A 14,573-nucleotide genomic window follows, 5' to 3' on the forward strand; every position below is an offset into this window, starting at 1 on the left:
TGTAGATGCTGAGAAGTATATAATTAATATAGAGTGAAGGCTTTGTATTTGAGACCTTGAAGAAAAAATATGCAATTTTAAAAAATGTTTGTGAGATGGTGGATCATTAAAACATCAAATATTTTTGAAGAAATTAAAAAAATAAAAATACAAAGGATGATATAATATATCCATATCCTTACCTAGAATTGTAACTATTAACATCTTGTTGCATATTTTTTAAGAGTTTAAATTACTATCATGCTAAGTAAATTAAGCCCATCCCCAAAAAACAAAGGTGAAATGTTCTCTCTGATATATAGATGCTAACCCAAAACAAGGTGTTTGGGGTGGAGGGGAGAATAGAAGTTCAGTGGATTTGACAAAAGGGAATGAAGGGAAGGGGACAGGAATAGGAAAGATAGTAGAATGAATCAAATATAACTTTCCTGTGTTCATACGTAAATACACTAGTGAAACTCCACATCATATATAACCCAAGAATAGGATTCTAATTAGAATAAGATGTACTCCATGTATGTATAATATGTCAAAATATAATCTGTCATGTATATCTAAAAAGAACAAAATATAAAAATATAGATTAAAAATAAAACTCTATTTGACATATTACTTCTAGTCCCATTCTCTTCCCCAGTCTTTCTAGCAATAACTTCTATCATGAAATAAGGATCTTTCCAGTCTGTTCTGAGTACTTTTATATGTGTGTATGTACTCCTGCCTGTGTATAAATAAAGGTAGAAGTTTTATGTCTACATGCACAGGCATGCATCTGTGAGCAATATTGTTTTGTGGAGTGCTACTTTAAAATGTATCAATGTGGTATACTACATGCACAGTAATGGTAGCAGCTAACATTTATGGACTGGTTGCCCTCTGCCTGGAGTTGCATTATCTCAGTCCTTTTAATGGTATTATATGGTAAGAACTATGTTTTTTTTTTAATTTATCAATCTATTTCTTTTTTAAAATATTTTTTTAGTTGTAGTTGGGCACAATATCTTTATTTTGTTTATTTTTATGTGCTGCTGAGGATCAAACCCAGGGCCTCGCATGTGCCAGTCGAGCGCTCTACTCCTGAGCCACAACCCCAGCCCAGCACTATGGTTTTGATCCCCCTTTTATTGGTACATAGACTAGTCATCTGCATAGGGTTACATAGCTTGTAAGTGGTGGGGCTGAGAGCTAATTCCTTTGACTATCATGCAAGATGCCCTCTTCCCTATATCATTGCAGGAGTCCTCACCCTCAACATTGCATTTCTGATAGCTGTGGTCGACAAATTTGTAGGAATAGTTCATTCCTTTTTACAATTATGCTGTATATTCCATAGAATGAATATAACATGCAAACACATTGCATGGTGGTTCAGACTATAAAATTGACATAATGACGTTTCTGTCTCACAGGATTGTCGTAAAAATTAAACGGCTTCATTCAAATAAAGCAGGTAGGACAGTACCTGGCACTGATTGAATACTCCATAAATGTTAGATACTCTTTGCTGTTATCACATATCCACCGGCCTATTGAACTAATCACTAGGTTGTTTTTAGTTTCTTCCTGTTACCTATCCTGTCCCAGTGACAGCCCTGTGTCTGTCATTTTCGGTTGGACATTTCTGTAGGAGAGGAATTGGTGGCTCGGAGTGTGCATGCTTTCAGTTTTCCTTGACCAAAGGCACTGTGTCAGTTTACACTCCCTAGTGCGCTGTGTAGCAGTTCCAATTTCCCACAGCCTCCCTGACGGTGGATATTGTCTGACTACTAGAATTGCTGATCTGATGGGTAAGAAAAAATATCACTGTCAAACTGGTGAATTTTTAAAATTTGTTTTAATTAGTTACACATGACAGTACAATGATCTTGACAACATATCATACATTTGAATCAGATGGGTATAATTTCTCATTTTTCTGAGTGTACAGGTTGTGTTTTTATCACAAATTTATTGAGCTATACTTCCCACACCATAAAATTCACCCTCTTAAACTGTACAGTTCCATGGTTTTTTTTTTTTAGTATATTACAAGAATGCACAACCATCACCACTATCTAAGAGGAAATTCTTTACCCATTAACGGTCACTTACCATTTTCCCCTACCCCTAGCCTGTGTCACTGCTAATCTACTTTCCATCTGTATGGATTTACCTATCCTAGACATTTCACATAAATGGAATCATGTAACATATTTTTTCATGACTGGCTTCTTTCACTTAGCATAATGTTTTTGAGGTCCACCTGTGTTGTAGCAGGTGGCAGTGGCAGCACTTCATTCCTGTTTGTGGCCCAGTAATATTCCACTGTATGGATATATCACATTTGGTCTATCCATTCAGCAGTGGATGGAAACCTAAATTGTTTCTACACTTGACTATGGGTGACTAATGCTACTAAAGGAACATTTGTGTGCAAATTTCATATGGCATGTTTCTAATCTTCTTAGTTATGATTATGTACTTGGCAGTGGAATCGCTGGGTCAGATGGTTACTCTGTTTAGTATCTTGAGAAACTGCAGTCCCATCAGCAGTGTCTGAGGGTTCCAATTTCTGCAGATCTTTGTGTCCAACACCATGCTATTGTTTTAATTTTTAACTCTGGCCATCTTGGTGGGTGTGAATTGGTGTCTCCTTGTGGTTTTGATTTGTGTTTGCTTGATGATTACCAATGTTGAGCTTCTTTTCATGTGCTTGTTGACTATTTGCATATCATCTTTGAAGAAATGTCTCTTCAAATTATTTTTGCCCATTGGGAGGAGAGGGTAATTTGTCTTTGTGTTTAGTTGTAAGAGTTCTCTTAAGTGGAAATAAGCCAGACACAGAAAGACAATACTAGGCAATAGTAAATGTTCTATTTACTATTAGTCTAGATACAAGTCCCTACCAGATGTATGATTTACAATGTTTTCCATTCTATAGGTTGTCTTTTCACAAAATTGATGTGAACTGGTGAATTCTGATGTTTGTAGTTCTCAGTGTTTCCTCAAAATTTCAATCTTCAAAATTGCCTCCATATTCTCTGCTGAGCATGTAACAAACCTGAGGCAATGAAGCAAACACTGCCACGCATCAGAAATGACAACATCGTTCACAAACACAGATGTCCCCTGTTCGTTGTGGTGAGCCTCTCAGTCCAGGAAGATTTAGTTGTGACAAAGCAGAGAAGAAGCCTTTTCACCTAATTACAGCTTGAATTTCATAATGAAAAGCTTTGAAAATGCATTTCTATACAGTCTAACAATATTTTGGTCAATAATAGACCACATATCCCATAAAATTATAATGGAGCTGAAAATTTACTATTGCCTAGTATTTTTGCTGGGCCTTATCTCTTTTATTATAATTATTAATGTGTTAATTGTACAAATTGATGGGTTTCACCGTGACATTTGCATACATGCATATATCATGCCCACATTTATTCTACCCTGTCTTTTTCTTCCTCCCCTCCCCCATCCCTAATATTCCCTTTTCTACTTTCAGGTCTTTTTTTCCCCTCCCTCCAATTTCTACATATGAGAGAAAATTACAATACTTGTCTTCCTGTGTCTGGCTTATTTTACTTAACATGATGTCCTCCAGCTCCATCCTTTTTTTCTGCAAATGACATGATTTTATTCTTCTTTATGTCTGAATAATACTCCTCTATGTATGTATACCATACTTTCTTTATCAATCTGTCAATGGGCACCTAGTCTGATTCCATATCTTGGCTCTTGTGAATAGTCTTGCAGTGAACATGGGCATGCAGGTATCTGTTTTATATGCCGACATCATCTTTTTCAGATAAATCCTCAGGAGTGATATAGTTGACTCATATGGTAGTTCTATTTTAGTTTTTGGAGGAACCTCCATACTGTTTCCCATGATGTCTGTACTAATTCACATCCTCTTGTTGCCTCTCAGCCTGGAAATGAAATGGGTTTCATTGTCTAGATGCTGGGAAGACACTCTGTGAGGAGGGTTGTAGTAGAAAAATCACCTCACCGTGCATCTCTCAGCACATGTCCCCATTGTCAAATGACACATGACTGTGTTTTCAAAACACTGGTTGTTTCATTCAGATTCCTTTAAAATTCTGTTTAACCTGACCTCTTCCTTTTTTCTTTTGTTTCCTCATCTCCCTTCCCTGCTCCCCATTTCTGTTTCAGATTGAAAATGGCTCAAGCATCAGTCAGCAAGTTGACATCAGAGAAGAAAGTGGAGACAAAGAAAATCAATCCCACTGCCAGTCTGGTGAGACTCTGTTTTCAACATAACCTCCCGATTTTTTGCTGTAACTGAGGAGCACCCAGGAGTGTGTCTGAATTTAAAGGCTAAAACTCAAGGATGAAACATAGTATCTGGATCCTCAGTTCCCATCCCAGAATAGCATATGGTAAAAATGAATATGTGGGGGTGAGGGAACAAAATGTGGCTTCCTTTTCCCCCTGCAAACTCAACAAGGTCATTTCTGATAAACCAGATTTCATCACTTGCCATTTCACAGCCTTCCTCACTCTACCCACACAATCCCCATTATCTCAAAAGTACTTTTCTCCTGAAATTTTCAAGCATATTCACCCTCATCAATTGCTTTCCCCCATTAAAGAAAGGGGCAGGATATTCCATATTGATGGTTGAGGAAGCTGAGAATGCGGGAAGGTATATCCTCCCTGCTGTCACTGGTAAATGGATAGCAAAACCCAGCACCCCAAATGGGTGCCCTGATATCTCCATGTCGGAAATCAGTCATCTACTTGGGCTTTCTACATTTGATAGAAAGTTGTCCCCAAAGTCCAATTTTTAGTAGGGATCACACTGAATTGCTACCTAAACATCTCAAAAAATACTCAGAACAAAGGTTAGGAATCCAGGATATTGGCAGGGAGACTGCCTGCACTCACAACCCAGTTCTACAGCTTAACAGTTGTAAAACCTTAGTAAAATGACTTTGCTTCTTTCTTCAGTGAAAGGAGAGAAATGATAAATTCAGTTTAGGATTATTTTGCATAAACTGGGAAAAGACAGGTTGTCTATAATAGGAACTTGATAAATGTTAGCTATTTCTCTTGTTACTGTGAATTCCAGCACCTTTGGTGGATCCTGCAGTAGGGAACAGGAGTGGTAAGTGAGAGTATCACTCTCCTCACTTTGAATTTTAAGCCCTGCATTTTCTGAGGCCTGATATCTCACTTATTTTGTCCTTTCATATAGCAAGTACTATTTGCCAGCTTCTTTAAATCCTTTGAAAGATCCCTGTGGTGTCAGAGTTATAAAATGGGATAATTTGTTTATTGACCATGGTACCTCTTGTAACAACCCCATCCAGCATCTAAATGAATGTTTCATGAAATGGATGAGAAATGGAGAAGTCAGGTAGAGCCGGGTTTAGTGCCATAGTCCCTTTCTGAATAGACACACCACACCCCACAGGGTACAGACCCATTTCATGAGGCATTTATTATACTTATCTGTGTGATTTTCAGAGGCAGTGAGCTCAACTTTGATTTTTGTCTTTCTCTTTCATCAGCCTCTGACCCTTTTTTGGGGCCTCAATTCTGACTTTTATAGCCAAATTTGTTCCCCAGGGTTGGAGAGAATGGAGTCAGCCCTGTAGACAAAGGGGAAGTTGAGTTTACAGTGGCACCTTTTGTAAGTTGACCTTCTTTATGAGCAAGCTCCCAACTGTGATCCTCAGCTTGTTAGAGTTGTTATGTTGTTCTCCTGTTTGTTTGTGAGGGTGGTTGGAAATTAGGGAAGAGCTTATAAAGTGATCCCTGATCAGTTTCACAAGCAAGGGTGGAGGTCCAGACTCAGGATGCGACATGAAAAACTACATCAACTTCAGTTTGTATCCAGCCCAATGTAGTCATGCACTGTAACATCCCAGATCACAGGCACCTGAGGGTCACTTCCCAAAGGGCTCCTCTTGCTCTTTTGGAAGGAATGCTCTTTCCCCTTTTCCTTCCCAGCTTATTTCCACTCCCTACGTTTAATTTTATTTACTTCCATAGAATTATAGAAGCAGCAAGGGTCCGCATTTCTGTTGTGTTCCTTCCTGTATGTTGTGCATTTTCCCATAGGTCTTTCATGCCCTCCCCCTCCTTTTTTATTTATTTTTGTTTCTATTAGTTCAATTTATTTTATTGGTACATTATAATTATATATAATATTGGGATTCATTGTGACATATTCATGTATGCACACAACATAATTTGGTTGATTTTATTCTCCAGTTCATTTTAATCATCCTCCCTGTCCCCTCCTGCCTTTCCTGATCCCTTCCCTAACTGTCCCCCTTCTATCTTCATGGGTCCCATCCCTGCCCCTCTTTTCCTCCTTTCCCCATTGTCTTCCCTCTCTAGCTTCCAAATATGAGAGATAAATCAATCTTTGACTTTCTGAGTTTGCCTTATTTAAGGCTCTTAAGTTCCATCCATTTTATATCAAATGACACTATTTCATTCTTCTTTATGACTTAGTAGAATTCTACTGTGCATGTATACCACATTTTCTCTATCCAGTCATCCGTTGACAAACACCTAAGCCAGTTCCATTCTTGGCTATTGTGTATTGTGCTGCTGTAAACATGGCTGTGAATATATCACTATAGTACAATGATGTTAAATCTTCTGGATAAATACAAGATGTGGTACAGCTAAGTCATATGGTGATTCCACGCCTAGTATCTCCATACTGATTTCCACAGTAGTCATATTGATTTACAATCTCATCAATAGTGCCTGACCATCACTTTTAGAAGACCATTCTGGGGAAGAAGTGCAGGGAAAACAGAGCAGAACATCCACAGCAAACTGGAACCTTCTGCCATTCTGCTAAACAGAGCCTGGTGGTCCTCTGTTTGGATGGCATCTGTTCAGTTCTACAAGTTGCTCAGTTGTAGATACTTCCAACTTGGAAACAGTTATTATTATTATTATTATTATTATTATTATATCTCAAACCCCCACAAATTTATTTCTTGAGCATTCCCTAATGCCAACAGTGGGCCCAGAACAAGGTGGGAGTAGTTGAGTAACACCAGAGTTAAGGTGTTTGTCACAAAAGAGAATAGAATAGCCTAGACTAGCCTGGCCTGGTAAAGACAGTGTTCTGTTGGATGGAGTTGATTGATGGGCTGATTGTACACTTTTTTTTTTTTGGTATGTTTTGAGGGTAGTAATGGTGATAGATTGTTAGGAGCAGGTAACTGAGGGATTTGATAGAGACCTCTCTTTCCCAGGGCATCTGATACAATTTCTCTCAGCATTCTAGACCAGAATTTGAGAAATTTATAAAAATTTTTTAAAACTTTGATAAAAATGATAATAAATCTGTTTTTTTTCCTTAAACAACAGAAAGAAAGACTGCGTCAGAAGGAAGCCAGTGTGACCACCAACTAAGATGGAGACACAAGAAAATAAGGATGGGGAGCTGTGGATCCCTGCAGCGCTGCAGGAAGCTCTTGAAAGATTTGTTACTAAATGTCTGTCTTACTCAGTCCTTTCTGAGGTGTCTGCAGGGAGCACCCTGTGCCTTCTTTAAAGTCCCTTATTAGGCCACAGGAGCAATGAAAGCTATTTAAGGAAACACTGCAAGAGTACTGGATAATTATTTCTTATAGAAGTTCAAAGTCCACTCCATTATAAGACCAGAAGAAATACCAAGATTTTCCAAATTTTTTTAAAAGCTGAAATTTCACACTTTTTTTCCCAAACTTGATCTTTACAATCTGGTCACAGAAGAAGAGGATCTCTCATGATAGTTGCCTTAAGGACAGTTCAAGCCTTGGTTTTTACATGTTGCTGTTTTGATATTTAGTTTATTGGTCTTAATTTTGATCATGTTGCAGCAAGATCCTATGGTATCTTTCTTGCCAACAATGTGGAAGCTCACCAAAATTGTTCATGAAAACAGTTCCCCACACTAGGGAAATGATGATGCTGTCGTTGTTCATGCAATGGAAGGGAGACAAAATGGCATCGTGTGTGGGCAGAGAAGGGGCATAAGTGGCCATAAAATTCATTCAGAGAATGTTATGATACTGGGAGTTGATCTCGGCCATTAAGCAAGGCCCATTGTTTTATTTTTATATCAGTTCATTGTGGGTTCCTGAACCAGCAGAGATTCTGCACCCCCACCTCCGGTAGAAACAGTAACACCTGAGCAGGGACAGCCTTGGCAAAGTCAGTGCATCTGTTTGAACAAGCAACCCAGGGGCATAACACCCTGCATGTTTCAGATCCATTGTGAATGGGTGATGGATGCCATCATTGACATGTACCCAAGTTCCACATCATGTCCTGGGACTTGTGGCTGGACCTCTCCCACCACCCCCAGGAGATGGTTTTCAGACAAGAGGGTAAATGCCACTGGTGCCTTTTTTTATCATGGCCTTGGCTGACAGGCATGTGAAGTAGGGTTAGCCAGGGGTATTGGCTGGCACAACACTTAAGTTCTTTACAGAAAAAATGAAAAGAAGGTAAATATATCAATATTAAACTTTGAGTAGAATATCAGGCCTAGGTAGCTCTTTCTGACCCTGGCTCTTGATTCACAGAGGAAAACCACTTTGGAAATCTACCTGATATTTTCCCTCTCAAGCCATTATTCTTTGAATCTGTCCTATGAGGGGATAAGAAGAAAGACTGGAGTCAGCTTTCTCCTCCAGTGGTGGGGACAGTCTAGAGGTGAACAGGAATCTTATGTCCCATCCAGATCCACTGCCATCTATGTCCTGCCCCTTGCCCTAGCATCCTTCTAGAACCTCCGAACTTGCCAGGTGCCCAAGTGTCTTCCCAGGATATGCCTGCCAATCATCAGCCCCTGAACTCAGGGACATTCCTGTAATAGATTGAGCTAATGAAAGCAGCACCATACCTGTATACAGTGCAAACCTCAGAATCAAGACTACACAAGTGAGATCAATGAAGTCACAGGCACTAACCAGATTTTCTGATGGTCACATGCTTGGATTTTTTTAAATTCAAAATGAAGGAATAAAACCGAATGGATAAACAGATAAGGAAATTACTGGACTAGAAAGACCTGAAGTTGCTTGTGAGCAAGAAGTTTTCCCTATTGCTTTCCTATTGTTTCTCCTGGTTTTCACATAACTGTGAAGAAAATGAAGGAAATTCATCAACTTAAGGCAAATTTCACTTACAGCCATACTGTACTCCATGACATTCTTTCTATTATGATGGTGCAGAAAAAAAAATGCCAGTTTTGTCCATGCCACACAAATTATCTCTGCATTCAGCAAGGTCAGCGTAAGTCCAGATCCTTATGGATGTGATGGGAGGAGCACAGGAGGCTTTTGGCAAAGCCACTGCTATGCACCTCAGATCTCTAAGTAGAATGCCCATGAGAACGTGACACTGTTCCTGTGTCCTTCAAGGACTCCCTCTCAGGGAAACCATGATGAAGAATTAGGAGCGGAAACATTAGTTTGAGAGTTAGACAAATGCAGCCCAACTTGGTGATTGAGCTAATGAAAACAGCACCATACCTGTACACATGCAAACTGCTGCAAAGTTCCTGTTTCTAAAGGTCTGCCTGCCTCAGTGGGGGAAGCTTAATGGGTTTGTAACACTAAAATGTATTTCATGAGCATTTTAAAGCACATGGCAGAATATCCACTATTCTCTTCCAGTTTGAATCCTCTGTTATCTAATCTGAAATGCCACCTCCTAAATCTACCACTGCAGACATTGTCTTCATTTCTACTTTAAGTTCATGCTCAGTGAAGGTAACAGTTTGCTTCAGGCAGTGCACCTGTAACAATCCGAAGGGCTTTAAAAAGGTCCCTCTGAAATGCAGTTGAGCTTGTGTTAAATGCAGCAGGTATGTTTAAACTTTTCACAGAGAGGACATGTTTGCAATACTAGTTGGCAGCTGGAACACTTTAGAAAAGCAGGGTTTAATGGGCTTCTCTAGGCACAGCTCTCCATGAACTAGACAGGAGAAAGACCAGCATTGCTGCATTTAACCACACTTACCCCTAACTCACTAGCAAAATGCTAAGGAACCTTCCCTGATAAACCAGCTTTGTCTCTTCTCAGTCAAGATTCATTAGCTCAGAGGACACAGTTTGGCAACAGTTTAAATTCTTGCATATGCCACTGGCAATAATTATAGAGCACACAGGTAGACAAGCTATTGTACTAAAATATAAACACATTAGGGAAAAGACAGCATCAGGCCTCTGCAATGTCCAATATTAGGTTAGGAAGTGTGCCATATGTTTTTTAACCTGAGAAGAGGCAGCTTACAAGAAAAAAAGAGGGCAAGTGTGGCCTAGCAGAAGGGTAGACATATGATGATGTGGAGGCCCTGGGGGTCACAGGTGATGATTCTGCTGTGTATCCTTGGATTGACGTCAATGAGATCTTTTCACAAGCTCGTGGCATCTACCTAGGAATTATGGAAAAAGAACATCTAAAGTCTGAGAAGTAAATAAGGAAACCCAATGGTGCTACTATACCTTTAAATGTTCTAGCTGAAACAAAATGCCAACATAGTTGAAAAATTGAATATTAGATTGGATACTGGGCAGGGGAGAGGTTTTTAAAACCCCTCCCAGGAAGGAGAATTGAAGCTGCAACCCTGCTGAGCTTCCTTTTTTTCATGAGTACCCTAAGGAAAGGTGTCTCCTAAATGAGAAGCTCATGCTACTGGTGAAGAAACTGGAAAAAGAGAGAGAGAGAGAGAGAGAGAGAGAGAGAGAAATAAATAACCCTCCAGCAAGATAAAGAAGTAATTGGTATGGTTTTTCTAAAGTCTATAGTTAGATCTAGTAGAAGAGATAGAAATGTATTTTCAATAATGATTTGCCTATTGTCCTGATTGTAGGCTGTGCTGCCTACAACAGGGACGTTTTTGTTTTAATGATATTTTTGATTCCTTTACAGTTTTGTGTTCTCAATGCTAGCTCTACTTCTCCCCTTCAGGCACCACTGATGCAGGTCATTGCAGGCAGCAGCACAGCAGATTACACCAGTCAGTGTGAATTAGCACTGCAGACCTGCAGATTCTCCTTTCCAGCAACCAGATTGGAGCCTTGGTGGGGGAATTTCTTCATTTTCTGGCATCCAAAGTCAGAATATTTTGTAGTACTCATCCCCCCCCCCAAAAAAAGCAAATAAAACCAATCTGGGGCATTATATGGTGAGGAAAAATGAAGTCCACAAAATAGAGCCTACCCTAAATATCTGATCTAAATATCAACTATGTCATTTTGTCAATTAATTTAAATTGGATTGAAAAGTTGCTAGCAAAAAGAATGTTTGACTTGAGCTTCATTTTCTTTGATCCTGTATATTGTAATTAGAAACCAAAAAAGTGGATAAAATTTGTGGATAGGAAAGAGAAGCTATAGTGGCTATGGCATGAACTGCCTGCTGCCCACATGAGACAATTTTAAGAAATCAGACAGTTTTAAGAAATATGGATTTGAAATAACCAAAGATTGTCCTGGAAATTTTTTTTAAAACACATAAAAGAAGACATGATGTAATAGTTGGGATGTGGGGATATTAGACCATTAAAATGTCCTCCCTCTGGTTCTCTTAGGAGCCGTTTAGGAACGTGTGGAACACCCAAAGACCATGAATACCACATTTCACAGATCAGCCATTTTATCTTTGGGGATCCTATAACTGAATAGAGTGGATTAGATAAAAATACAGATTTTTCATTCATGTCAGCCACTTTTTCTTTTCTTACAGCACAGGGGAGCCAAGTCTATGTGGCCAAGCTGATAGGATTTGAAAAGAATGGATAATTTTTAGCCTTTCCAAGACGCAAATAACTTTTGTTATATGGATTTCCATTTTCCAGCTATAGAGAGAGCAACTTAGCTACTTAGCAGCTATTACTGGTACAGAATTGGCTTAAAGAAAAGCATCTTTTCTTTAAGAAAAAAGATCTCCTTTAAGAAAAAGGCTCAGCAGATCTTCTCTTGACACTTACAGAGCAGTATTCCTAATGCCAGTAGCAATTGAATCCAGACATAAATGGACTTGATTACACAGCTGTGTGTGACTGAGAGGCCCACTCTCTGTCATTTCTACATGCTCATCATGTTGACACCTTGTAAGAGGCACTGAATTTTAGTTTCACAATTCTTCATTTCTCTTCCCAAGGAGTGGGCAACCTACCAAATACTCCCAAATCAACACTTTGCTGGGAAGTAGTGAATTTCAGAGAGTTTTAACATGTTAAAGTTGAAGCCAATTTAGTAGCCCCATTTGTTCCAAGACTCTTAACCAATAATGTGATATAAACACATTATATTGCATTTGGGAAATCTGTGTGGTTAACAACTTGCTTGGAAACGTGAAGTTATTAAAATGGCAGGTAGCTAACTGTGTCAACAAAGAGATTAAGGAAGCAAATCAAGCCTCATGAATTAGTGTCTGTCCTCAAGTAGTAATTGCTGGACTGATTTTCCCCTTGATCCAGCCCTTCTTCTAACTGTCCTGGGGATAACCAATAGCCTTCCCTTCTCTGATATCATGGTTCCTTTAAGTCCATAGCTCACATGAACTTCAGATGTTATTGCATATTTCATCAAGTACTTGATCAAGAGAAACCTAACAATCTCAATTTTTTATATGAAAGTGGTAAATAAAACCATTAGGTTATTCTGCATTCCATTTGTGCTCATATAGCTCTCTATTTTTTTAATCTTAGGTATACATATCTCCTAAAGACTGACACATCTGCTTCTGTAGCCTTTCTTTTTTTAATGCTTTGTGTGAAACTTGATGGTATTCAGCTAACAAAATGCAAATGTACTCATAGATTCAGGCAAAAATTAATATCTGAAGTGTTTGGAACAAACAACTTTCTATCACATTTGAGCTATCTCATAGGCTGAGTTATTCCCCTAAATTCTACGTGAGGAGCTCTCTACCTTTGAAACAGTAAGCATATCTTAAAAGAGAATGACTGTTTCCCGCAGGTATAGTGTGGGTTTCCTGTGCATTATCTTAGCATATTGCATAAGATATCAGAAGTTCACATTAGCAGTGGTTTGTCAACGTCTTTGTTAAAGTTGTACCTACTTTCCTTCATTGTTCTCTAAAGAGCTTTCTTCCACTTTCATCTTCAGAAGCAAATGCATTTTTGATAGTTTGGCTGGGTTATCTCTCCAAGTTAATCTTTCCAAAGTGAAAGGCTACTCCCACAGACCACTGCATGTACAGGAAAATTATTCTCTACCTCCCATGGCATGAATGATAGATGTTCAGAAACAAACATCTCTCTGGGGATTGTTGGCATGGATTCTGAATTCTACTTTCTTTCTGTGAGGTATATAAAAAGGAACATTTAGCATGCAAAGTTGTATTGCTCTTTCTAATAAGAGACTAGAAGGACATTTAAAATGTTTACATTTTAGATATGCTTGCATGAACTATAAATAGCTCTTTTTTCCCCTTCTTGCCAATTTGTCTCTGAATATAATCTTATTCATATTCTTACCATCAAGGTATAAAGAAGGTAGTCTCAGCACCTCTGAGACTGTGTCCTACATAAGTCTTGAAAGATGTCTATTTCCATTGGAAATAAACCAACCAGAAAGGGGGAAAGTCTAGTCTAGTAATTATTCAGTTTGCCTACAGTGATGGGGCCTACCAAAGGCATGGGTCTAGTCTAAAATCATTAATTTTATGATTCTTTAATTCTGCAGTTTCTCAAGACAAAAATAATGTGACCCTACTATCAGCTGGATTTAAAACTTTTGAGGAGTTTTTATGCATTAGGAAATAAGGATGTTTCTTTAACAGCATCAAAGATTCTCCTAAGAAGATAGAAACTTAAAATTAGAAATTGGATAATTTTTAAGAATCTTTAGAGGATGCATGTCATTGATTCATCGTTGCCTTTTCCTTTCATTGAACTGTAATTAGAATAGTGTGGGAAGCACCATGCCCTTGGACTTTGATTTAGAGGATCGTGCTTTGGCCTGGAAAATAAGCATTGGCCTGCCTGCCTTGAACCTAAGTGAAATCAGTTAGCATCCTAATACGAATCAGATGTAACAGAAATGTAAATTATTTCAAGATCCTTTAGGGTTTAATTTTCTTAGTGACACCCTGGACCTTGTATGCTGCCTCCTAAAATGCATTTGATCCCTGCAGTGGTCTTCAGTTCAGACTTGTGAGATGTCAAGCAATGGAAGGAGGAAAAAAAAAAAAAAGAAAGGAGGCAGGGGACTAGAAATTTTTAACAAAACCAGTTCAATATTTTGCTGATCCCATTCATTTTGTTAGAGAATTGGTGATTTTTGGCATAGTTGTAATCACAGGAAGCTTTTTTAATGGAAACTGAGCAATCTCTATTAGACAAGTAGACATGCCCAGTATATTGTATTGGTCGGTGCTGCCAGAGCAGGTACCCCAGTGAAACTGGCGCATGTTGTTTTAGTACCTCTATCAACTTCAGATCTGCTTCCATGGGGTTGCTTGTTCATGGACCTGCCTGTTTTCTCTGGCCTCCTTTCGTTTTTCCCCTTTCTGGACGTAGGCCTCAGCCTCCCCTTCCTTCACATCCCACAGCTAGTCTTTCCTAACTGAGCCTTTAC

The 14,573-nt window shown here is 38.8% G+C and overlaps 1 protein-coding gene across 3 annotated transcripts in view; it reads left to right on the forward strand.

The window, feature by feature from the left end:
* Positions 1-7,386, forward strand: part of Fmn1 (formin 1) — a 368,173-nt gene extending 360,787 nt beyond the window's left edge. For all 3 annotated transcript variants that reach the window (XM_026392750.2, XM_026392761.2, XM_026392768.2), the window contains 2 exons: positions 4,153-4,237; positions 7,342-7,386. In XM_026392750.2, coding sequence (XP_026248535.2) covers positions 4,153-4,237; positions 7,342-7,386 — 130 coding nt within the window. The remainder of the gene's footprint in view (positions 1-4,152; positions 4,238-7,341) is intronic.
* The last annotated feature ends 7,187 nt before the right edge of the window (positions 7,387-14,573 follow it).

This window comes from Urocitellus parryii, chromosome 6 (assembly GCF_045843805.1).
Source record: "Urocitellus parryii isolate mUroPar1 chromosome 6, mUroPar1.hap1, whole genome shotgun sequence".
Classification (NCBI taxonomy): domain Eukaryota; kingdom Metazoa; phylum Chordata; class Mammalia; order Rodentia; family Sciuridae; genus Urocitellus; species Urocitellus parryii.